Here is a 25,701-nt window from a genome sequence, read left to right on the forward strand (position 1 = left end):
CCCTCTCCCTTTGTTACACCTTTGTGTCCTCTGTTTCTTTTTTAGATTGTGAGCTCTTTGGGGACAGGGAGCCATTTTATCTGTTTATTTATATCTACATAAACTACTTTGGGAACTTTTGTTGAATAGCAGTATACAAATATCCCTTGTATTCCTATTCCGGGCTTAGCACCCTCAAACTCATTTTCATCCTGTGAGTCCTCTGCATTTCCCCCAGGGGCAGATTGGGGTTCATGACACAGCAGGGGTGGACCTTCTAAGCACATCCGCCCAGGGGCAGAGCATCAGAGCACACTCTTAGAGATGCTGTACAGTGTTCCTGCATTTTATCACCCCTGAACAGGACCAGGAGCTCATGCACACGTGTGCACAATTTATTTTTGCTGTCCCCGGGCAGCAAATCCTGACAGCTCCATTTCACCCAGCGGAGTTGTCAAATGCATCCTAAATATATAAGCTGTGGAAAATACCTTACTCGCAAGCTGTTAGCAAATGTTATTAAAATTCCTTTGGATACTTAGCTCTCTTTTTTTTCCCCATTAGCGGCAGGCAATTAATGATGCCTCTGATCCAAGAATGCAGGATAGTTAACCTCGTGCTAAGCCGGGCAAGGTCCCATTTATCACTACCAAACCAAGCACAGAAGTAGCTGCATTCTTTTTTTCTTTTTCTTTCCCAAGTCACTCACAAAAATGACCTGTCCTCAGGGTGGTAATTGCAGAATGTCAGTCCTGAATGGATTGAGGCTGCAGATATATTTAGCCACGATATCGTCCAGCTTAGTGTGAATGTTGATGGTTTCGCTGGCTGCCTCTTTTCCTTAATCTCGAAGAATGTTGGTGTTTTTTGTCTGAATGGTAGCATCCTTAATTGCTGTGTCAGACTGGAGATTATACAGAGTCCAATCAAACAATCAATTTCACTCCAAATTGTCCATCTCAGTGGGCTGCACTTTTCAGATTTATTGGACTGAGCTCTCTTTTAACTGGAGACAATATGGACCACAACAAAATGTTGCACTCTCTCTCCCTAGTGTGCATGTGTTACCTGAAAAAATTAGGCACATTTCTCCCTCAGAAGCAAGAGGGATTTGTGACTGTATTGAGGGAGTATACTTCAAGCTGAGAAATTTCCCACTCTTTTTGTTCAAGTCTTCCTTCCCCTCTCTTTGCCACTGAGTTCTATTAGCTCCGCCCATCAGATTGGATGTTTAGTGCCCTTTGAGTCAACGAACATTCTGCTCCATTGAGTTACACTGGAGGAGTTTGGGGGTATTTTTGTCTGCATAGATTTTTTCCCTTCAGTTTTTTGTGACACCAACATATCTGTGGGTTACCCCAAGTCTGCTGGTGTCTCCTCCTTGCTCGCAGATGCTTTGGTTATGTGCCCATGAGGATAATAACATTTCCAGCTCTTTCAGAAATAGTCATAAGATGCTGGGGATTGAATCTGGGGCCTCCTTGGGGGAAACGCTGCACTCCGCGCCTGCCATAAGCTTCCCAAATTGCCATTGCACCAAATTGCTACTCTTAAGGCCTCTGTTCAAGGCTATAACACTGACTTCATCCTTGAGAACTTAATTGCCATGTTGGTTCAAATTAAAGGGCCAGCCAGATACTCAGGGTAGTCCGCGGGAGAGGAGCCACACACACTGGTCTGCTTCATATGTTCTGCAGCTCCCATGCAAGTGTGAGCGCAGCACCCAGAGCTGCTGGTGAACTTGCAACCTGACTGAGATTTTATAGTTTATTTGGTTTAAAATATTGATACCCTGCAGGACACTACTGCCCGGGGCAGCTCACAATATGAACAGATGAAGCTGCCTTATACAGAGTCAGACCAAGCTAGATCTCATACCACCCATGGCTTTAGAAAGAAGCCATATAAACATAGTCGGGCCATTGGTCTGTCTAGCTCAGTATTGCCCACACTGACTAGCAGCAGCAACTGACGCTGGGATCTCAATCAATCATCTTTATTACAGTGAAAAACCGGCATAAAATGCAGGGGGCGATTACACAGTACAAAACATAATGCATAGCGATACATTAAAAGGCCTAAGGAAACATTAAAGTAAAGTAAAGTTGTGCTGTCGAATCGGCGTTGACTCCTGGTGACCACAGATGTGCCATGTGGTTGTCTTTGGTGGAATATAGGAGGGGTTGACCATTGCCACCTCCCACACAATTTGAGATGATGCCTTTCAGCATCTGCCTATATCGCTGCTGCCCGATATAGGCCTTTCCCATAGTCTGGGAAACATACCAGCTGGGATTCGAACCAGCGGGGATTCGGACCAGCCCCCTCTTGCTCCCTAGGCAAGTTACTTCTCTGCTGAAATATTAGGTGGCTTAAGGAAACATTAAAAAGCATATAAACGATAGATTATTGTTTCATATAGTCAATCAATCAATCAATCTCTTTATTTCGGTCAACGACCAACATGAAATTAAAACAAATGTAAAAGAGAGGACAATCAAACTTCTGTTGGAAACAATTCATATGCAACCAGGGCGGACCCTGCTTAGCTGAGGGGACAAGTCATGCTTGTCCCCTCACAAGACCAGCTCTCCTCTCAGCTAGATGGACCAATGGTCTGACTCCATACAAGGCAGTTTCCTATGTTCCTCCAGCATCCACGAATGAGGTGCTAGCTTAGAACACTAGTACTCCCTTGCCAGCTGTTGGCCCCTGATAGACTCCTTTTCCATTAAACTCAGGTATTTGATCCAGAGGCTCAAGGTACTGGGTGTTATTTTGATTTATCTCATCCTCGTTTAAAGCCAACAGTGCCTTTAGACATGACAGCATCGCTCTCAGATGAAGTCAACATGGCTCCCTCCCTCCCAGTCTTTTGGAGGAGACTGGGAATCTCCCCTTCTTCTTCAGACCTCTGGCCACTGAGTAACTCTCCCCTGGTTTTCCTTTGAGTTGGTTGCAACCGAGTCTTGCTAATTCTGAGTGTGTTTCATGATCATAAGGATCGTGAAATCTTATGATTCTTTTACTAGTTTGTTGTTTTTTAAACCATTGTCCACTGCCCTGGGGTCCCAGGATGAAGAGGTATAGGAACAGGAGCGTATCCACCATTGTACGAACAGGTTCAAAGAACCTGGGCCGCCAATGAAAAGGGCCGCCGAAGCCTGCAGGAGCCCAGTGCGAACTCCCCGCTCACACGCCGGGGCTGCCGAGAGCCCGAGTGAACTCTCTGTTATTTCAGGACGTGCTGGCTACCCAATAGGACGTTTCCCCCTTTCTCTCCCTCCTGAAATGACAAGCTGAGAACTTGCTTGGGCTCTCAGCAGCCCAGGCCACACCCCTTTGCGTGTGATGTCATGCGCAAAGGGTATGTGGCCTGGGCTGCCGAGAGCCCAATCAAGCTCTCAGCTTGTCATTTCAGGCAATGCCGGCTGGCTGATAGGACATTTTACCCTTTCTCTCCTCCAGGGAGAGAAAGGGGAACACGTCCTATTGGGTAGCCAGCACTGCCTGAAATAACAGAGAGTTTGCTCGGGCTCTCGGCAGCCCTGGCAGGAGGGAGGAGTTTGCTCTGGGCTCCTCTGGAGCCCCCTGTGTACATGACATCACATGCCCCCCACATCACATTCCCCCTATGCACAAGACATCACATGCATGGTGCGTAACTGGAGGGAGCCACCGAGCGGGGCTGGACCCTTGCCGCCGTTCGGCTGGCTCCACGGCTGTATAGAAATATAAATAATAAAGAGTAATAAACATCATAAGCACAGCTCTGCTGGATCAGGCCCAAGAAGGCCCATCTAGTCCAGCAGCCTGTTTCATACAGTGGCCCACCAGATGCCCCAAGAAGGCCACAGGCAGGGGATGAGGGCCCTCTCTTTTGCTGTTGCTCCCCTGAAGTTGGTTATTGGTATCCTGAGGCAATGAAATCCTCTTTGTTTTTCACAGGTTGCTGTCACGAGCACACCTTCCGTTCGATATGTCCAGATCCAGATCCAGTCTGCCAGGAGGACAGATGTGGAGAACTACTCAAGGCTGGCTTTCATTAAGGTATGCCCTGTTATCGAACCTTGGTCAGGCTTGTGAATGTCAACATTCGCCAGATTTTGGACACTCGCTTCAGTGGGGAGGATTGCTGACCTTGCGATAGCTGGCATGGACTGTCCCCTTTGTGAAGCAGGGCCCACCTTGGTTTGCATTTGGATGGGAGACTGCATGTGAGTGCTGTAAGATATTCCCCTTAGGGTATGTGGCCATAGCTCAGTGGAAGAGCAAGAAGGTCCCGGGTTCAGCCCCTGTCAGCATTTCCAGGTAGGGCTGGGAAAAAGTCTTGTCTGAAACCTTGGAGAGCTGCTGCCAGTCTGTGTAGATAATACTGAGCTAGGTGGACCAAGGGTCTGACTCGGTAGAAGGCAGTTTCTTGTGTTCCTATATGGAATACACTGGGCAGTATCCAGACCTTTTGTGCACAATGGCAGGAACACAGCACTGTCTGAGGCAGGCAGCAACTAGGAAGAGGGCCTTTTCGGTGGTGGCACCCCACACATGGAATAGCCTCCCCAGTGAGGCTCACCTACATAAGAACAGCCCTGCTGGATCAGGCCCAAGGCGGCCCATCTAGTCCAGCATCCTGCTTCACACAGTGGCCCATCAGATGCCTCTGGGAAGCCCACAGGCAAGAGCTGAGGACATGTCTCCGTCTTACTGTTGCTCCTCCACACATGATATCTAGAGGAATCATGCCTCTTAAGCTGGAGGTGGCCTATAGCCCTCAGACCAGTGGCCCTGATGCCATCATTATGTTCTTCTAGACACAGATGAAGACTTCTTAAAATATTCTCCCAGGCTTTTTAAACTTTTAAAAGTTTTAAAAGTTTTTAAAGTTTTAATGTTCAATGTTCAAGTTCAATGCACTGATGTTTTGACTTGCTTTAATTGGATGTTGTTTATTGGCTTTCTCTTGTGACTCACCCAGAGCATACATTTGTTTAGGGTGGCTCCATAAATAAGGTTGTTATCATTTATCGTCGTTGTTATCATCCTCAGCTACAACAAAATTGCAGCTGCGGATGATGGTTGTTTGAGTCGAACAGCAATTGGAGAGCCTCAGGTTTGCCCCCATCCGTAGCTTATTTTATATAGAATATAAAATAAAATTTTATAGAAAAATAAATAAAACAAAATAAATTGCCTAGGAGAACTTATGCCGCGATAGATTTATTAGTCTTTCAAGATGTCAGAGGCCTTGCTGACGTTTTTGTGGTTGCAGACTGCAAACAAATCAAAGTGGTATCTGCATATTTGCCTACAGGTCGCCTGCAGCTAATCCTAACCTTTTCTGCGTGCAGGTCAACGATGAAGTCTTCTTTTTCCACAGCTGGGGAATATTCTTCCTGGTTCTGGATGCCTGCTCCGGTGAAGTCGTGAGCAGGCGGCACTTTGATACAGCCGGTGCCGGAAAGGTTGCCAGCGCAGTCACCAGCTATGTTGAAACATCTGTAAAAGAGAGGTGAGCCCTGCGCAGCTGGCCAAGGCCAGATAGCAACATGTGGGCGACCGGCAGAGTTGAGAAAGTGACCTACTTTTTGCAAGGAAAACTTATGCCTGGAAGAAACTGGCAAAGTCTGGGGGGTGGGAACAAAGCTCTAAGCTGTGGTTCTAGTGGAAGAGTGCCCAGGCCCGTAGTAGCCACCCAAAAAGATTGGGGGGGGCACCCAAAAAGGTAGGGGAGCAGCTTATCTGGACCCCAACAATCCTAAGTTCAAGCAACATTCCATTTAAAAATTAATTGTTTGTAAAAGATGTGGGGTGGGGGGAAGCAGCCGCCCAACCCCTAGGTATGGGTCTAAGACTGCCTGGGTCACAGAAAATGGAAAGCTGGCAGCAGCTTAGAAGCTAACAGCTTCTTTTCCACCAATCGGTAGATAAGACTTTTTTTGTGGTGGTGTTTTTTCCCCTACAACCTCCACAGCCCTGTTCCTTTTGCCAACTGCCCAAGTCTAGAATCATAGCAATTTCCTGGCACCTAATGACTTGCTTTTCCATTTCTGAAATTTGTCCTATTTTATTTTTGCCAGGTCCCCCCCCCCCCCCCGCCGCACTCCCACCCCTGCCAGCCCCATTCCACCCTTTTTGGATGGATCCAGAGGCATTGCCAGACTTTCCAATAGAGTTCCCCTCACTGCTTTTTCTTTTGAACAAGTCAGTGACTGGACTTGCCTCTCTGCACGCTGAGCATTTGGACTTGGAAGTGTTTGGGCCCTGGGGCTGGATGCTCTCCGCTTGCATCTGTTCCACATTCCTTGTGGTTTTTCATGTCGCCACATAAACATGGAACAGAGATTTATAGACAAAAGTTTTCGCTGCTGGCAAAAGCAGGTCAAATAACCTGAAAACAGATTTGGTGTCCAAAGTGTTCCAAATTCAGTTCACGGCCACAGGCCTGACTGCTCAGTGGCAACCACATCTGTATATGCATATCTGTAACCAATGCATTTTTTCCCATTGTTCCACCATTTTTAAAAAGGTGCTGTACAACATTTATATAAGCACTTTTATTAATAGGTGTTAAAAATGGTGGTTAGCACTTTGCAGATGAGGAGCAGAGTGGTGATGATTAAGTTGCAAGCTATTGTTGAGTTAATGGGAGAGTGGGATTTGGCTTCTCCCAGGTTCCATCCCAGCAGAGTATTTCTGCTCACACCCTAATTCTCTGGAGCATTTTTTTTTTTTTGGTTATATTTTGCCTGTCTTCCAAGGAGTTGGCTAGGAAAGCTGGTCTGGTGGTAGCAAGTGTGAATTTGCTAAGCAGGGTCTGCCCAAGCAGGACCCTTTGCTAAGCAGGGTCTGCCCTGGCTTGCATTTGAATGGAAGACTCCATGTGTGAGCACTGTGAGATATTCCCCTTAGGGGATGGGGCTGCTCTTGGAAGAGCATCTGCATGTTTGCATGCAGAAGGTTCCAAGTTCCCTCCCTGGCAGCATCTCCAAGAGAGGGCTGAGAGAGACGCCTGCCTGCAACCTTGGAGAAGCCGCTGCCAGTCTGTGTAGACAATACTGAGCTAGAAGGACCGATGGTCTGTCTCGGTATATGGCAGCTTCTTATGTTCCTATCCCTACAGCAACCCAGTGAGGTGGATCAGGCTGGGATGCATTGACTTATCAGGACACCCTTGCAGCTTAAGGGATGGCATTTGCCAAACTGGATACTGCCTCACAGAGTTGTTGTGAGGAACCGTGCACACTGCTCTACTATTTATTTATTTATTTATTTATACAACAAAATTTTATACTTTTCACTTTTCAACAAAAGTTTCTGCATGCAAGCCTGCAGATGCTCTTCCACTGAGCTAAAGCCCCCATCCCTTAAGGAGAATATCTTCCAGTACTCACATGTAGTTTCCCATCCAAATGCAAACCAAGGTGGACCCTGCTTAGCAAAGGGGCAATTCATGCTTGCTACCACAAGACCAGCTCTGAATGAATGTGCATTTCCTGAATGAATGTGCATTTAATGCTGAGTTCTGAGGGTCTTAAAATGGAATGAGTATAAGCACATCTCTAATAATTTTATTGCATGGACCATTAAGACTCCAGGAGAGACACAGGGGGGCACAGTTTTCCCTATTGTGCTATACTAGCTGTTCAGTTTTTGTTTCTTCTTCCAGATCAATTGTCCTTGTGTGCTCTAGAGATACCACAGAAGCCTTCAAGATGTCAATATTTACAAGGTTAGGTTCGGCAAAGCCTGTTGTCTTCCTCACAAAAGGTGACTATATGAATTAGGTAGTTTTATGTGGCAAAATATGACCTTGTATGGATTTTGTGAATTACATGTAGGCTTTCTTTCTCTGATTTTTGTGGGGGGTGGGGTGAGGTGGCAGGGGTGGAAATGTTCCAGTGCTCTCTGTCTTTTATTGCCTGTGAGCAAATTTAGTACGTTTGCAAGCACGGTAGAGTTTTGCAGATGACCTAGAGAGCTGGTCTTGTGGTAGCAAGCATGACTTGTCCCCTTAGCTAATCGGGGTCCGCCCTAGTTCCATATGAAAGGGAGACTAGAAGTGTGAGCATTGTAAGATATTCCCCTCGGGGGATGGAGCCGCTCTGGGAAGAGCAGAAGGTTCCAAGTCCCCTCCCTGGAAACATCTCCAAGATAGGGCTGAGAGAGATTCCTGCCTGCAACCTTAGACAGACCAATGGTCTGACTCAGTATATGGCATCTTCCTGTGTTCCCATTTGCTTCACCAGCCCCTATTATTCTTTCTGGAAGCATGACCCATGAGGAATTCTGGAGTCATAAGAACAATCCAGCTGGATCAGGCCCAAGGCCTATCTAGTCCAGCATCCTGTTTCACACAGTGGCCCACCAGATGCCTCCGGGAAGCTCACAGTCAAGAAGTGAGGCCATGCCCTCTCTCCTGCTGTTGCTCTCCTGCAACTGGTACATAGGAACATAGGAAGCTGCCATATACTGAGTCAGACCATTGGTCTAGAGGCATCGTGCCTCTGAGGCTAGAGGTGATCCACAGCCGCCAGACTAGCAACCATTGATAGATCTGTCTTCCATGAATTTGTTTATAAGAACATAATTTTGTCTATAAGAACATGGGTTCTTCTAGAAGATTCCCTAATAGAATCCGCTAAGGGGAATATCTTACAGCACTCACATATAGTCACCCATCCAAATGCTAATCAGGGCAGAGCGTGCTTAGCAAAGGGGACAATTGATGCTCGCTACCGCAAGGCCAGCTCTCATCCGCTTCATAATCTTCAATGTGTGCTGCGCTTCTTTCATTTAAAAAAAAACCCAAAAAACTCTAATGGGAAATTCTGCACTTTGGAAACTATACTATGTAATGGAAGAGTTTGAAAGCCCAAAGGCACCTGAGCGTTTCTGGTCCAGAACTGAAACTCATTCAGTGGCAACCATTCCCAAAGGGTTTGGCTCAGGGTAAAAAACAAAAATTCTTCCACTTCTTTGCTTCCCAAAGCTAGGAAGAGACATTCCTACCGGCCATATGCAGGTTTTTGTTTAGCTGTAACCATGACCTGTTTTGGGTAGCGGCTCCTTTCCAGACCCAAGAGTAACAGATAATTTTAGCGAGTTCTGTCTGGACAGCATTGGCCAACTGTCGGGCCATTGGCCAGGAAGGCTGCCAAACTGGCTCCGCTGAAGTAATTACTCCCATGTCTGTTGCCACACTGGAGCCACTTCGCTAGTTTCCAGCTCTAAACGAAGAGAAGAATCATCTCGCTGCTTCACGTCAAGAACACTCTAGTGAAGTTCCCTGGAGCAGAAATTGCGCCTGTTCTGTGTAGGGCTCCAAATATGTTAAAGTAAAGTGTGCCGTCAAGTCGATTTCGACTCCTGGCACCCACAGAGCCCTGTAGTTGTCTTTGGTAGAATACAGGAGGGGTTGACCATTGCCTCCTCCCGCGCAGCATGAGATGATGCCTTTCAGCATCTTCCTATATCACTGCTGCCCAATACAGTACCAGTGAAGATTCAAACCAGCAACCTTCTGCTTGTTAGTCAAGCATTTCCCTGCTGCACCACTCAAGGTGGACCTCGAATATGTTAGGACCCAGAATATAGTGAATCAAGGGAAGGGGCCCCAGATTTAATCCAGCCGAGTGCTTATTTTAACTGCTTGTTTTACTTGGGTTTGTGTTTATTGTTAATTACCTTGCATTCTCAAGATAGAGCTGGATAGCATTTAAAATAATACAATAAATCAGGGCTTCTCAACCTGGGCTCCCCATATTATCACTGCTAACTGAGCAAAGAGGTACCTTTTTAAAAGTGGTGATTCTCTTGTATTTAGCAGGGGGAGAGCAATTAGCCCTATCCAGCCCCAGCACAGCATCCCTCCAATGGCTGTTGCTGATGTCTCCCTTGTGTGTCTTGTTAGACCGTGAGCCCTGTGGGGACATGGGACTAACTTATTTATGTATTTTTCTGGGTAAACTGCTCTAAGAACTTATGGCTGAAGAGCAGTATATTATTATTAGTAGTGGTAGCAGTAGCAATAGCAGTAGTAGTAGAAGAAGAAGTTGGACTACAATTCCCATCATCCCCAGCCACAGTGGCTGGGGGTGATGGGAATTGTAGTCCACCAACATCTGGGAACTCAAGGATTGGAACCCCTGCAATAAGCTTGCCTGGCTGCGTCTGTTCCTGCTCTGTCACTCTACAATGGGTACCTTCTAACCTCCTAAGAAGCCGTTTTGGAGTGATTAAATTTGAGAAGCTGAGCTGTATATAAATGGGGCTCTTAAGAAGTTGAAGTCCTGTAGCCGGAAATTGCCTGGGCTTTCAGGGAAACAAACTCAAGACTAATCCCTTCATTCTGTAGGAATCTTTGCTTTGTTTTTCCCTTTGCCCCATTTTTTTTTTTTTTTTTTTTGGTCCCATTTTCAGAATCCAGCATTGGCCTCCTGGGACAGGAAATCTGCATCCCAGCCAGTCTGGTAGAAAATTCTTCTTAAATGGCGTTTGTGCAAACATCATTGCCACATGCCTAGCGTACATACTGTGGCTTGATTTCTTTATAGTAACTTGCCTGGGAAGCCAGTAGGAGCCCAGCCAAATTTCACTCTTTTGCAGACTGTAATTCTCTTTTTGTTGATAAGAAAAAACCAGCCAGCCAATCGTCTGTGATTCAACTTAGCGACTTCTCAAGAAGAGGTCAACAGTGGACTTGGATTTATTTCCAGTTGCAGATGATTAGCAGCATTATTTTGTACAGGCAGTGTGTGAGCTTTGGCCAGAAAAAGCTGACGTTATCAAAAAGAGAAGTTACTGAAATTCTGTCTGAATTGTACAGCTTGAGAACCCAGCCAAAGGCCCAGTCCAAGGAACTCAGGCTCCAAAAAGATAATTTTATTGTTGGCTTCCATTGATGACTGAATTATTAAGTCTTGAATTTCTGCCCTTGTTGGTTGAGTTGTCTCGTCACAGAGGGGAAATAAAAGGGTGGAGGCACCACCAAAGGAAGGTGGTGGGACTTAATGGAAGTCCCAGAATTGTTGGGGAACAAGTTAGAATGGGGATGAAATGGCATTTTTTCTTATCATCAGCAATTAGAGGGCCTTCGGATGCCTCACTGTTGTCTTTTAGAGGCCCAACAAACCTCAGATTAAAATCTTTTATCAAGGGCATATTCACAGCAGGGCAATTCCAAGGGTAACGGAATCAGGCACATTATCACTTTTTCACCTTGTCACAAACGGCAAGACTACCCCTGCCAACTGGGCAAAGGGCACCTTTTTAACATGGTGGTTCTCTTTTTATTTAGCCCTATCCACCCCCAACACAGTACCTCCAGTGACTGTTGATGGTGTCTACCATGTCTACCATGTTTCTTCTTAGATTGTGTGCTCTTTGGGGACAGGGATCCATCTTCCTTCCTTCCTTCCTTGATGTAAACCGCTTTGGAACCTTTTGTTGAAAAGCAGTATATAAATATTTGTTGTTGTTGTTGTTTGTCCTGTGCAGTGGTCTCTTTTAGTGGTGAAAATATGTCATTACTAGATGGGGGGGAGAATTTGGCAACAACGGCCTGTTTGAACCTAGGTTTAATGCGGGCTACATGATTGTGTGAACCCATGACGCAGCAGGAATCTCAGATTCATCTTGGATCATAGACCACCTTGATGAGGGTTCACACAATCATGCTAATGTTGGTAACCTGTACTGAACCAATATTCGAATGATTGTGTGGACCTGGCCAACTGCTGCAGAAGGGTCTTTGTCTTCTTGAGAATCTACAGAGCTCTGGGAAGCAAAGGGCACTGATAGCTGATTAGGTGATTTTCTTCAGTAATGGATAAATTCTTCGACATGATGTCGCCAAAGCCCATGCGGCTCACAATTGGCTGAAGTGAGAAATCTGGATGGGGTGTCCCCATGTGGCCTGCTTCTTCATGCTTGTCCAAAGAAGGAAGGCTTTCTTTAACACCCTCTCCAAAATCCTAGTCAAATTCCTCCCTGGATCATCACAGTTGGACTAATTAAAATCCATTGCTCCCCCACCAGTCCAGTGTGTGTGGTATTTGCCCTCATGCTGTTTAATTACATTTACCCAAGACTGTTGAAAAGAGCTGTTGAATTCCACCTGGGAGGAGGCAGGAGCAAGAAGTGGGGGAGAAGTCTTTTGCTGCATAATCACTAGGCAGTTTTTGTGATTGCTGGAGACTGTATGTGCAGTGGGGGATCAGGGGATCATGCCAGGGGGCGGGGTCCCGTCTCCAATTGGCATGCCTCAATCTGCTGTTCACATGAGTGGCCTAATGGATAAGGCATCTGACTGTGGATCAAAACATTGCAGGTTCATAGGAACATAGGAAGCTGCCTTCTACTGAGTGAGACCATTGGTCCATCTAGCTCAGTATTGTCTCTACACAGACTGCAAGTGGCTTCTCCAAGGTTACAGCAGGAATCTCTCTCAGCCCTATCTTGGAGAAGCCAGGGAGCAAACTTGGAACCTAGATGCTCTTCCCAGAGCAGCTCCATCCCTTAAGGGGAATATCTTGCAGTGCTCACCCATGTAGTCTCCCATTCATATGCAACCAGGGCAGGCTCTGTTTAGTAATTCATGCTTGCTGCCACAAGACCAGCTCTCCTTGAGTCCTACCATGTTCATGAAGCCCATTGTGAAGAAGCTGGGAATCAAAGCTCAGCTCCCTCATTTTAAGGGAGTATGGCCGGTCGTCACAGTGAGCATAAATTGTCCACTTTGCTAAGCAGGCTCTGCCTTGGTTTGCATTTGGATGGGTGACTACATGTGTGAGCATTGTCTGCGGTAAGGTATTCTCTTGTAGTGGGTGGGATCTTAGCTCAGTGATAGAACATCTGCTTTGCATGCAGAAGGTCCCAGGTTCAATCCATGGCATCTTCAGGTAGGGCTGGGAGAGACTCCTGCCTGAAACCTTGGAGGAGCCGCTGCCAGTCAGTGTAACAATACTGCATTAAATGGACCAATGGTCTGGCTCGGTAAAAGGCAGCTTCCTATGTTTCTGTATGTGCCCAGCAGCCTACACATTTACTACTACTACTTTGAATTTATACATTGCTTTTCAACAAGAGTTCTCAAAGTGGTTTACATAGAAAAATAATAAATAAGATGGTTCCTTGTCCCAAAACTGCTAACAATCTAAAAAAGAAACAGATGGTGGATGCCAGTAACAGCCACTGGAGGGATGCTGTGCTGGGTTTGGATAGTGCCAGTTGTTCTCCCGCTGCTAAATATAAGAGAATCATCACCACTTTGGAAGGTGCCCCTTTGCTCAGTTAGATGGGGTGCTAGCAGGGATATTTAGACTCTATTTGAACCATTTAATTGCTTAGATTGCACAAACCGAATCTAGGCACATTGGAGTCTACTTGAGTAGACACTTGTATGAATGTAAACCATTGATTGAGTAAGTGCTGTCAAGTCGGTGTTGACTCTTAGCGACCACATAGAGAGATTCTTTCCAGGATGATCTGTCTTCAACTTGGCCTTGAAGGTCTCTCAGTGGTGCATTCATTGCTGTCATCATTGAGTCCATCCACTTTGCTGCTGGTTGTCCTCTTCTTCTCTTTCCTTCAGTGTTTCCCAGCATTATGGACTTCTCAAGGGAGCTGGGTTTTCACATCATGTGTCCATGAACATGCTGCTGCTGCCCCAATAATCTGCCACCTGAGGCAACCACTTCACCTTGCCTCATGAAAGAGCCGCCCCTGTGTTAAACTCAGATGTACAATCTTCTTGGTGCTTGGGTCACAAACCCTTCTATCTGGGGCTGCTCAGAAATCAGACCGACCAGCTGAGCAGCACTAAGAAAGGCGGGTAATAATGCTGCTAAGCAATGCCCAGCATTTGGCAAAGTGTTTTTGTATTTTTTTTTTAAGTGTGTGGGTGAATTTATGATGACGACCGTATGATCACAACTGTTAATAATAACTTCTGAGTTCATACATGGATTGTTATCTGAAAATTACTCATTTGTGCCACTATTCCCAAAGAACTGTGACTACGACCTAGAAGGAATTTGGAATTTTGCAAAAAAAGATCATGATTATCAAGGGTTGTTTGCCTGACCATTTGACCATAATTATGTCGATTTCTTTCTTCTTTTCCTCAGGCAGCTTTGCTATGCTTGGATATAAAGGAAGCCCCAGGCCTTCTTGGGTTAAAATCCACAGCCGAGCTGCTGATGAGAAATCTGCTTTTCTCCAATATTATGTGCCGCTGATGTTGAGACAATACAGATGTTCAGCTAAGGTGACAGACTTTTAGAAGGGCACAGCTCCACAGAGCCAAGGAAACCTGCACAACGGAACTGCTGAATCGTTGGTAGACCTTCAGTGACACTGCATAACACTGCCGTTTTTTTGCTTTGTTTTGTTTTTATATTGTATCGGGACATGCATTTTTTAAAAAAAGCCTTATTTTATAACTAATAAATATATTCTGTTCTGACAAAGTGGGGGGAAAGCGTTGTTCTTCAGACTCTGGACTGTGTGTCTCATTTCTAAAGAGAGAGTTACTGGGATTTAAACCTTGCTGGCCACCACATCTCTGACTTGACAGCTCTGTTTTTTGAACTGGAAACGTGGAGGTGAGTTGCAGTTAACCAACTGAGAGAGAAATGCACTCTGCATATATACAGAGGCACTCTTTTTGTGATCGTTCTCATGTATTCCAGGGTTGATCCCTTGCATGGAAATCTAGTTCTCAGGGTTGGCAGTGCTGAATTCTTTTCCCATTTCTTTTTACCAGTCTGCTTTTTTTTTTTTTAATGTCATCCCCTCTGATATCTGTTACCCAAAGCAATTGCTGCACAAAACTATTCCTGACCCAAATAAAGCTATGTAAATGAAGGGGATTGGGGTAAAAATTACAAGCATCAAATGTGATCTTCATCTAAATGTAAACATCAAATGCGTTTATTAACTACTAATTGTATATTAACTATTAAAGTATTTTCCCATATGAATTATCATGGGTATACTAATAGTATGATAAAGCATAAAACATAAGCATAAAATCTAGCTCATTGGTATATATATTGCAGGTGTATAATTCTAAAGATCTCATAGTATTTAGTATATTGTCATATTTACGAATTGTCCTGACTATACAATGAATCCTTTGTGCTTTTAAAGTTTCCAATATGAGTCGGACGCGTTTAGAGCAGCAATCTTCCTCAGTGATGTTTTTCTGAATAACCTTTCATTTGCACAGGGCATAAGGATGCAGACCCACTTCTTCCTCTTGGGCAAATAAATAAATTACAGATACTTCATGTTGGTAACAGTACAGCCTTTTACTCATGTCTCTTCATATGGAAGCTAACCCCTACTGCCTGCCCAATAGAACACCTATGGTCATTCGTGTGGGGAAATACTCTGTGGGTTACTATTTCTTTGGATCACACCACTTATTTTTACATATTGACAACCGATTAATAGTTGATGTTTGTAATCAAACTGCTGCTTCATGGTATAAGGCCGGACAAGGGCTGAGGTTATAAGGACCCAGGATCAAGCCCAGGCACAAATTAAACCGTGACCAGGTGGCTGGTCAAAATCTATAGCCCAAATGTCCCTTTTGGGATGTCCTATGAAAATAGAAGTATTGGTCAAAATGCTAAGGCAATCTGCACAATCGAAAACTGGGTAGGAGAAGCATCCTACCCAGCTTCAGAAGCTGTGTGCGCTCCTGATTTTTGACCGTATGCAAGCAAACAAATTGGTGGGAGGAGGAGGAGTGATACTCTGCGAGAAAGGAGCTGGGTGGGGCTCCTGGGAGGAGAGCTGGACTTGTGGTAGCAAGCTTAAATCGTCTGCTTGCCTAAGCAGGGTCCGCCCCGGTTGGTTGGTTGGTTTATTTTATCTTACTTATATACCGCCCTTCCAAAAATGGCTCAGGGCAGTTTGCATCTGAATGGGAGACTACATGTGTGGGCACTGTAAGATATTCCCCTTAGGGGATGGGGCTGCTCTGGGAAGAGCATCTGCATGCAGAAGGTTCCACGTTCCCTCCCTGGCCTCTCCAGACAGGGCTGGGAGAGACTCCTGGCTATAACCTTGGAGAAGCCGCTGCCAGTCTGGGTAGACAATATTGAGCTAGATGGACCTACGGTCTGATTCTGAAGAAGGCAGCTTCCTATTTTCCTGGGTAGGATGGCTTTCCCTCCTACCTCATCCAAATGCAGGGTACAAGTACTGGGTAGGGCAGCACTGTCCTACCCAGTGTCCTACCCAGCTCCTCTCTCGCAGACTATCACTCCTCCTTCTGCCTTGGTCTTTCCTAGCACATGATTGAAAATCTGGAGCACACACAGCTCCCAAAACTGGGCAGGATGCTTGTCCTAGCCATTTAAAGATTGTGTGAATTGCCGTTGTGTTTGTTACTGAGTACGATCCTGCTCTTTGTGTCTCTCCTTCATTTGCAAATCGGTCTAAAGTGGCAATTTAGCAAGGAGGTTTGGTAACATCCTGTGTCAACTAAGGTGGAGAAATTGCTTCACCCTTGATTTGCTGTCAGTAATTTAGTAAGTTGATGTTTACGTTAATGATTACTAAATTAGTAAGTTAATGATGTCTACATTGTGATGTCACTCCTCAGAAGCCTTTGTGTTTTAATAGATTCTGAAACCAAGTGAAGACCCATCTACTTATATAGATGGGTAATCTTCCAGATATTTTCTTTCCAATGAAACATCTCCAACATGCAATAGAGAGTTGTCTGTTTTATCTATTTTTATCTAATTTTATCTATTCTTCCACGTCATTTCAGTTGAGGATTTGCAGGAAGGCCAGCATAAGGTAAATTATCCAGTTCTGGACTTAAGTTCTTTAATTGGGGAACTTCCATATGGAATTACTGTTCCTACCAGTTTCCTTTTGGAGCGGGGGGTTGTAGAAGTTGCCCAATGGTGCAGCGGGAAATGACTTGACTAGCAAGCCAGAGGTTGCTGGTTCGAATCCCCTCTGGTATGTTTCCCAGACTATGGGAAACACCTATATCAGGCAGCAGCGATATAGGAAGGTGCTGAAAGGCATCATCTCATACTACGCGGGAGGAGGCAATGCTAAACCCCTCCTGTATTCTACCAAAGACAACCACAGGGCTATGTGGGCGCCAGGAGTCGGCACTGACTCAATGGCACACTTTGCCTAGAAGTTGCCTGGTTATTCCAGGGGGTTCTCAAACTTGGGTCCCCAGATGTTGTCAGACTACAGCTCCCATAATCCCCAGCCACAATGGACTCTAAAGCAGTGATTTCCCCTTTTCACACAGAATAACTGCCCCCAATGATTTCCCTTTGCCATCCTCCCACACAAAAGTGCATCTAAAACAGGAGTTGGCAAACAGCCAACAATTGTGGCTGGGATGCTGGGAATTGTCCCTTGATAATTGTGGCTGGAGATGATGGGCGTTGTAGTTCAACAACAACTGGAGGGCTGAGTTTGCCCACCCCTGATCTAGAACACACCCCAAACTCCCCTGTAGCTTTGCATAACAGCTGGTACCACTTTCCTTCCCAGGTAGGCCTTTCTGGCCCTGCTACTATTCTCTGCAAGTGCCGAACTGGTCCGAGCAAAGAGAGTCCTTGGGCGAAACTAACCTTGATTTTATTCTGCTGTGCCTTGGATCAGTTTTCTGTTTTTTCTGGCTGTTTGGATTTTGTATACTGTTGTGCTTATCTCCTGTTGTCCTTTTATTAGGCTGATATTTTGGTTTGCGGTATTTTGTCTTGTTTATTGAAGGCTATTTACTGTGAGCTGCTTTGGGTGATCTTTGACCAGAAAAGCAAGATAGATATGTTTAAAATAAGAGGAAAAGGTAGAATGGATTATATTAGTACAGTAGTGGTGGACAAGTTGTTTCTCAGCAAAGATTGTCGATCAGTCGCAGTCTTCTCGTGTAAGATCCCCAGTAGCTTCTGAGGAACTCTCAGGGAGTGGGAATGGGACCATAGCTCAGTGGCAGAGCATCTGCTTGGCATGCAGAAGGTCCCAGGTTCAATCCCTGGCATCTCCAGGTAGGGCTGGGAAAGATTTCTCAGGATCCACAGAGAGCTGCTGCCATTCAGAAGGCTCGTTCACACAATCCCAATCTGGGTAGGAGGACCACTCGGCCAGGGTCGAAGAGCTGGACGCACTCCTGATTGGCTGTTGTGAGAATTCCAGAGATCAAGGGAGGAGGAGGAGGAAGAGGGGAGAATGATTGTGTGGGAGGCTGGGAGCTGGGTAGGACAGGTGTGCCCTTGCAAGATCTTTCCCAGCATTTTTCTGAGGGTGGACAAAATGCCACCCTACCCTGACTGGTATAGTATAGACAGTACTGGGCTAGATGGATCAGTGGTCTGACTCGGTAGAAGATGGCTCAATCTCTTCAGTCTTAGGGGTCCCCAGAATCCGGTTGGTCTGATGCTACAGTCTTCTCCTCTGATGTGCCGTAGGGAAATGCTGTGTATGTTCTTGGCCAAGGAGAGCTAGTCTTGTGGTAGCAAGCATGACTTGTACCCATAGCTAAGCAGGGTCTGCCCTGCTTGCATATGAAAGGGAGAGTTGATGTGTGAGCACTGCAAGATATTCCCCTCAGGGGATGAAGTTGCTCTGGGAAGAGCAGAAGGTTTCAAGTTCCCTCCCTGGTTTCTCCAAGATAGGGCTGAGAGAGATTCCTGCCTGCAACCTTGGAGAAGCCGCTGCCAGTCTGTGAAGACAATACTGAGCTAGATAGACCAATAGTCTGACTCAGTATATGGCAGTTTCCTATGTTCCTAAGTTTGCCTTTGGCAACAAAGAAGCTTGCACTCCCTGTGAATGGAATGTCCACCCTACAACATGCTCCCGAATCTTCCATAGGGCTTCCTCGGCAGACAGATTTGCCTGGGAAGGTTTGCTGGCAGGAAAAAGCAAACTTGAAATTCTGTGCCTGGTTTAGGGCCTGGAAGTCTTTGCAAAATTGTACCCTGTGCACAGATAAAGCTACCGTGGTAGGTCTGTGTTGTGTATTCTGCGGCTTGTTTTTGAACAAAAGAGAACATCTTGCATTCACCCTTCTTGAGGGAGTAAATATTTTCCTCGGCATAATTATACAGAGGGATTCTTCGCGTAAAGTGAAACCTTAGTTGCTGCTGAGGCTACCTCTGTGCCTCGCTGCTTTGTTGAGTTGCAGAATTGCTGATCACTCTGCGAAAGTAGCCGAGCGTAAGGTTTCTTCCACTCATTTGTCCTCTGACTAGAAGCCTTGGAGGCCAAGACAGATTCTGGGCCTTTGAGGTTAAGCGAAATGTTTTGACTCCCCAGTGAACAAGTTTCCCTCTCTCATTTGTTGGCTGTCGTGCTGGCCGACTGACATAATGCCACTGACTCACTATCAAACCACATGGAGCCTTGATGCTAATGCGACTCAAAAGTGTGTCAAATAAAACAGGGCCTCTTGAGAACAGAAGGACACCTGAGCCAACCAGGAGGAAAACAGATTGAGGTACAGAAGAAGAGCCGGGAGTGATTTGCTAGCAGCAGGTAGGAGAATTGTCTTCCTATATTGTGAACTCTGGTTCTGCAGAGAGCGTTGAAATGGTCCTTTGGCACGGTAATGCAGCACGGATGATGTTGGGCTACAACTCCCATCATCCCCAGCCACAGTGTCATTTGTGGATGATGGGAGTTGTAGTCCAACAACATCTGGGGACCCAGGCTTGAGAACCTCTGAAAAAGGGTATTTTGACCTAGTTTTAACGGCCATGGTTCCCCCCAAAGAATCCTGGCTATTGTAGTTGGGCAGAGATGCTGAGAACTCACTGTTAGCAATTCCTACTAACTCCCTGAGAACTACACTTTCCAGAGTTCCATGGGAAGCTGACTGTTAGACCAGTTTAGGTCTGTATTGTGTGTAGTGCGTGCCTGCCCATAATGAAACAAGAGAGTTTGAGAAGGGCCAGATAAGGGTGTCCTGGGAAGCTACGATGGAGATCAGAGCATATAGTGGGATATGAATGCAATATTCAGTTTAATATATTTCGAAGCATTTGATAATAATTAGCATTTGTAGAGCACTTTCAGTGGCTCAAAGCATTTTGCATACATGATTTTGTTGCAATCCTTACAACCATCCTGTAAAGTAAGTTAGAATGATCTCCGTATTGCAGATGAAGGGACTAAGGCTAAGAGAATGGGGTTTGCCTAAGGCAGGGTTGCACCATTTTGGCCCTCCAGCTGTTGTTGGACTACAGTTCCCATCACCCACAGGCAATAGTTAGGGATGATGGGAGTTGTAGTCCAACAAGAGCTGGAGGGGCAAAGTTGGGCAGCCCCAATCTAAGACCATCTATTGAGTTCATGGAGGAGGTGAGATTTGAACACTGGACTTTCAAAATCTTAGCCACTATGCTAACACCAGTTCCGTAACCAGGGGAATACATTACCCGAAGGATCTCCCCTGGATGTCAGCACAGGGGTATTGCATTGACTAAACCAGGGGTTCTCAAACTTGGGTCCCCAGATGTTGTTGGACTACAACTCCTATCATCCCCAGCCACAACGGCCTTTGCCTGAGGATGATTGGAGCTGTACCCAACAACATTCGGGGACCCAAGTCTGAGAAACTCAACTGCATTTTTCATTCTGAAACTGTTATCTCTAAGACATCTACAAGCAAGAGACGGGTGGAGGAGAACTTGGTTGCTTTTCTGTTGTTGGACTACAACTCCTATCATCCCCCAAGGCCATTGTGGCTGGGGATGATGGGAGCTGTAGTCCAACAATATCTAGAGACCCAACATTTGAGAACATTTGTCTTAACACCTTTACTGTGTTAAGGGTAAGAAAGAGGCTACCTTTATCTTTCATTGGCATGGAGATTAAACACACTACAGATATAGTCAGGTTAAAAAGAGTCTGAAATCCTTAAAACTCTTTGGGAACCTGTACGGTTTCAACCTGCTGTGTGAAATTAGACTTAATGCCAATACTGCATTCTGTATCTCAGTTAATGTACCAAGCAGTCAGTGCTGCATTCATCTCTGTAGAGGCCTAATCTCTAAATAGTGGCTGAAAACCAGCTCAAACTACACGCAATGATGAAATTCTTTGACTGGAATCCCCCGTGTAATTTTCTTGTTGAGTGAGGCTAGTTTCAACAAAGAAATGGCTAAGCCCAAAATTGAGGGGGAAATGGCCCCAATTAGGGTTGCCAACTCTTGAAGTGGCTGCTGTCGCAGCAGTTGCTTTAACAGTCCTTTGATCGGCAGCAATTTGTAGGTCACCCTGCTTAGCTCCATGCCTTGAAATGCTTCACCTGCTGATTTCTGCCGAAATTCCCTCTGTTGAAAGGACAAAGGTAGCGTCAATTCCACAGAACCAGAGAACACAAATGTGGATAAATGCAATACAGGTCGTAGAATTCACCTGAACTTGGTACAAAATTTGAGTTGCGTTGCAGAATGATTCTTTCTTTTAGAACACAGTCCAGCCAAATTTTCTCTTATGTGGTTTGTGGACTGGGGTTAGGCTTGCCAGATTGGCTAGGATGATCCCACCCACCCCACCCCCGCTAGCCAGTTTCAGAAGCCTAACTCACTTTAGAGCAGGGGTGGGCAAACTCGGCCCTCCAGCTGTTATTGAACTACAACTCCCATTATCCCCAGCCATAGTTGTTCAACAACAGCTTGAGGGCTGGGTTCACCCACCCCTGATCTAGACTGTGAGCTAAAAGAGAGAAATATTCTGGATCAAGAGAATAGGGACATATTAACGGGCGGTCCTTTCATGAGGCATGGTGAGGCAGTTGCTTCAGGTGGCAGATTATTGGGGTGGCACGTTGCCTTCACTGCCACAGTGGGAACAATCTTTGGGGACTGATCTGGCCATTGCAAGCTTTATAAGGAGCACCTCTTCTCACACTCCTTGCAAAATTTACAAGAAGCTCAAAGAGAGAAAGGAAGGCTGCTAGTAACCTTCCTTCCTCTCTGCCCCCTTCACAGCATGCATGGGTCTATTTTAAAAGGAGTGTGGGGCAAGGCTGCATATAGCACCCTGTCTCAGGCACTGCCATACTTTGGGCCACCCTGTCTATTAATCATTTTCAAATTTGTGCCACCTTAATCTGGGGATTTATCCTGCTTTTTTTTTCATTTTGGGAAGAGGCAAAGAACCGGGGGACATAGAAATCATGCCTGCCTGTTAACTACAGTGAAATCCTGCCCAGTCTTTCCCTGGTTTGTGAAATTTCACCAAACCTCCCTTCATATTATTGAGGACTAGAAAGCTGCTGTGAAGAAATAAAACGGCACTTCTTGGGATGCTAAATTTTGCACTCGATAACAAATGTTGCAGTGTGTTAGAATACCCACAACCGTGTATGTATGTGTATCTCTCCCTCCCCTCCCCACACACAGACTTATGGGAGAGAGCAAGACCTGGAAACTAATCAGCAGGGGCATTGTTTGGGGCCTGAGCCCACAGCCTTCCTTTTGATAATTACACTCAATCATACCCCCATCCTAAGAATAATTATGTGTGTTTTAAAGCCTCTAATATTATAATACAGCACCTGTGAAGGTGGGTGCAGCAGCGAGAGCTAGGTAAGGCCAGAAGGTCTCTCCTGTGCTCTGTGCAGGGTCTCCACTTCTGCACGTCCTTTTGGAAGAGGTCATGGAGGAGGAAGGTGGCTGATGGTATTTGAGGCTCTCAGGCATTATTTGGGGTCCCGTGTCCTATGGGGCACTCCCTAATTACGCCCCTGCCAAGAAGCTCTGCACTTCTTGGGATGCTAAAAACACAGGCCCCCCAAGAAATTTCTTCTGCAACAAATACATTGCAGGAACCCTTGCTTTTCTTCAGCATGAAGATGAATCCTACTGTGCTGGAAGCATAACATTGTGCAAAACTGACTTCAGTTAAAGCACTTGGTGTTAAATGTAGACCAAACTGTTATGGCACATAGTTTGCAGTTTCTCTTCCCGTATCTGAGATATGGCCTTTTCTTTGCAAGATGATAATGTCCTGAATTCCACCCCGAAAAACTCAAGGCACCAAAACAAAACAAAAAAAATGAACAAAAAAAAACCCGGTCTGGCAAATTAGAAGCCAAAGAAACAATAAGTTTTGACCTTCTGGAAAATTACATGCTCACCAAATCCTCTCTGAAAGAGGGGGAGGCGAGGTGCTGAGGTGAGCCTCTCGTAAACAAGGACGGGACCACAGAGGCACAAAGGAAAACAATCTCCACCCTGCTGCATAAAGGCAAGCAGTCACAGGCACAGTGAGTGGAAAGAGGTTTCAGCCGCTAGCCTGCTGGCCAGTGGAAAGGCAACCTTTCGAAGACTTGGCAAAGGAGCGTTTGCCACTGGGCTCTCGGGAAGATTGCAGGTACTTTCAGACTGTTGCCAAAGAAGTCGTGCTTTGTGATCCTCTGGGGTGGGTTAGAATAACGAGGTTTCCCTTTCACCCCCATGCGTCCTAATTCCTTCTTAGAGACTGGTGAGAACCCATTGGGTGGGTGCCAGAGTTGCTTGCTGGGGTGCAGAATGCAATGGGTGAGATGAAATTAAGAGCCGGAAGCGACTTCCAAGGCTGGGCATCTTTTGTGAAATCCCGACATCAGCATCTGTCACGATCTGCTGGTAAAAATAAGTGGATCATGCAAGCGCGCGGTAGATTGCAGAATAGTAGCTGAATGGTGTCGGCAGCATTCCCACCCCGCAAGATTTAAGGCTGCAGTACAGATGGAGGAGAGCTGGTCTTGCAGTAGGCAGCATGAACTGTCCCCCTTTGCTAAGCAGGGTCCTTCCTGGTTTGCATTTGGATGGGCTACTACATGGGAGCACAAGATAAGATATTCTAAGAGAGTAAGATATTCCCCCTTGGGGATGGAGCCATTGCTCAGAGGTAGATCATCTGTTTTTCATACAGAAGGTCCCAGGTTCACTCCAGTGAGACTTGCTTCTGAGTCAACATGCATAGGATTGTGCGGTGTAAGAATTCCAGAGCGACTGAATGACCGTCCAGTTTCAGGTTGCATTTCATACTTGTGGGGACTGTGTTTCATTGTGAGGAAATGGTTTAAAATTCTTGCTTGGATGCAGGGAAATTCTTAGCTTGGTTAGCAAAATAGTTCATGAGGCTGCAAAACAGATAAGGTGATATTTAAAACTGGAATGACACTTAGCAAGTGTATGCAAGGTGTAGATGTATGCAAGCTTTTAATTTATACAGAACTCTATGTAGAAGGTATGCTTCTAATCCTTAAGGGTACAAAAAGGCGTGCGTGTTATATGATCAGGGAGCTGGAGTTTCCATGCTGCTTTCCCTAATCAGCAGGATAAATTATGCAAAAGAAGCAGCTGTATGCAAATATGCTTGATTTTAATAATATATACAGATTGAAGAATCCAGCTGTTCATGACTTAAAAGTTTGATCCCTCCTGGAATATCTTCCAGTGGGAGGAGAGCTGGTTTTGCGGTAGCAAGTATGAGTTGTCCCCTTTGCTAAGCAGGGCCCACCCTGGTTTGCATTTGAATGGGAAACTACAAGTGAGCTCTATAAGATATTCCCCTTAAGGGATGGGGCCGCTCTGGGAAGAGCATCTGCATGCAGAAGGTCCCAGATTCCCTCCCTGGCGGCATCTCCAAAACAGGGCTGAGAGATTCCTGCCTGCAACCTTGGAGAATCTGCTGCCAGTCTGTGTAGAAAATACTGAGCGAGATGGACCAATGGTCTGTCTCAGTATATGGCAGCTTCTGATGTTTCTATACACAGACCTGGTTTTTAGTCTTGGAAGAATCGGCCAGTGGGGCTGTGTGAGTTTTAGATACTTAGAACCCCCTAATCTGTTCTTCAGGTCTCCTGTCTTGAGCTGTAAGGAGTCAAATAGAGGCCTCTCTTTGCAGTAATTTATATCAGGAGATTGACACCTGCAGTCAGCAGCTGGTGAAGCCCCTAACGACTTCCTGTATCTACTTTTAGCATTGTCTGCTAATATTTATTCTCTGGAAATATCCCAACAGCTGGGAATCTTTTCAAAGCAAGCTCCTTGCCAGAACCAGCGATGTAAATCCCACTCACCATTGCCAAACGGCTTTTTAATGGCTCAGTTTTCTTGCCCATGTGCAATTTTCAGCTGGAATTGGAGCAACGTTTGAGATTATTCACTCTACTTGCTGCCTGATAAGCGTGTTGCTCAGAGTGGCCTAGGTGGGCAGAAATTCAACTGGTGCAGCTTTCCGCATCACACCATTTCTGTGGTGGAACAGGTTACACCTGCTGGATTTTTATCTGTTAAGCAGTTTAAATCGCAGATCTCATGTCCATTATTCTTATGTAAAGGTTGAAACTTTATCGGACAGTGTATTCTCATGGTAAAAATAGCCGTATAAAGGTGCACTTCAAATGTTGCAGTGCAGATGTGTTTGTCTACCTCTCTCTCTCTCTCTCTCTCTCTCTCTCTCTCTCGTATGACTTTGACTCGCCCAGAAACATCAATATACGCAGTCATTAGATGACAGGAATGATTACCTCACCCTAGATCTTAATTATTGCCTTGGCTGTTCAAGTTAAGAGAGAGTGCAATTGCATTTGTTTTATTACTACATGACTCCAGATATTTATGCTTAGGAAAATTGTCAAATAGCAGCAGGAGATACTCTGATATCCTCCTTGGCTTCAGGAGTTGATGGGATAAATTCTCCTTCTTTCCATTTGAAACAATATACCTTTTTTGG

At 45.6% G+C, this 25,701-nt stretch overlaps 2 protein-coding genes and 1 non-coding gene across 5 annotated transcripts in view; all 3 read left to right on the top strand.

Annotated features, from left to right (window-relative positions):
• LOC128335069 (cell surface hyaluronidase-like) overlaps window positions 1–14,447 on the top strand; it is a 76,553-nt gene extending 62,106 nt beyond the window's left edge. Inside the window, exons 20-23 of the mRNA XM_053272861.1 lie at window positions 3,928–4,029; window positions 5,328–5,488; window positions 7,646–7,746; window positions 14,106–14,447. Of these exons, the coding sequence (XP_053128836.1) occupies window positions 3,928–4,029; window positions 5,328–5,488; window positions 7,646–7,746; window positions 14,106–14,260 (519 nt within the window). The 3' untranslated portion in view covers window positions 14,261–14,447. The remainder of the gene's footprint in view (window positions 1–3,927; window positions 4,030–5,327; window positions 5,489–7,645; window positions 7,747–14,105) is intronic.
• Window positions 1–25,701, top strand: part of CEMIP (cell migration inducing hyaluronidase 1) — a 165,339-nt gene that overhangs the window by 73,979 nt on the left and 65,659 nt on the right. Inside the window, exon 1 of one of the 3 annotated variants that reach the window (XM_053272860.1) lies at window positions 19,415–19,503. The exons of the other annotated variants lie outside the window; for them this stretch is intronic. The gene's annotated coding sequence lies outside the window, so the exon portion shown is untranslated. Of the gene's footprint in view, window positions 1–19,414; window positions 19,504–25,701 lie in introns of those variants that run through there. 3 annotated transcript variants of the gene reach the window in all.
• TRNAA-GGC (transfer RNA alanine (anticodon GGC)) lies at window positions 17,936–18,013 on the top strand. The gene has a single exon. It is a non-coding gene; the product is annotated as a tRNA-Ala (tRNA).

Source organism: Hemicordylus capensis, chromosome 10, assembly GCF_027244095.1.
Source record: "Hemicordylus capensis ecotype Gifberg chromosome 10, rHemCap1.1.pri, whole genome shotgun sequence".
Classification (NCBI taxonomy): Eukaryota; Metazoa; Chordata; class Lepidosauria; order Squamata; family Cordylidae; genus Hemicordylus; species Hemicordylus capensis.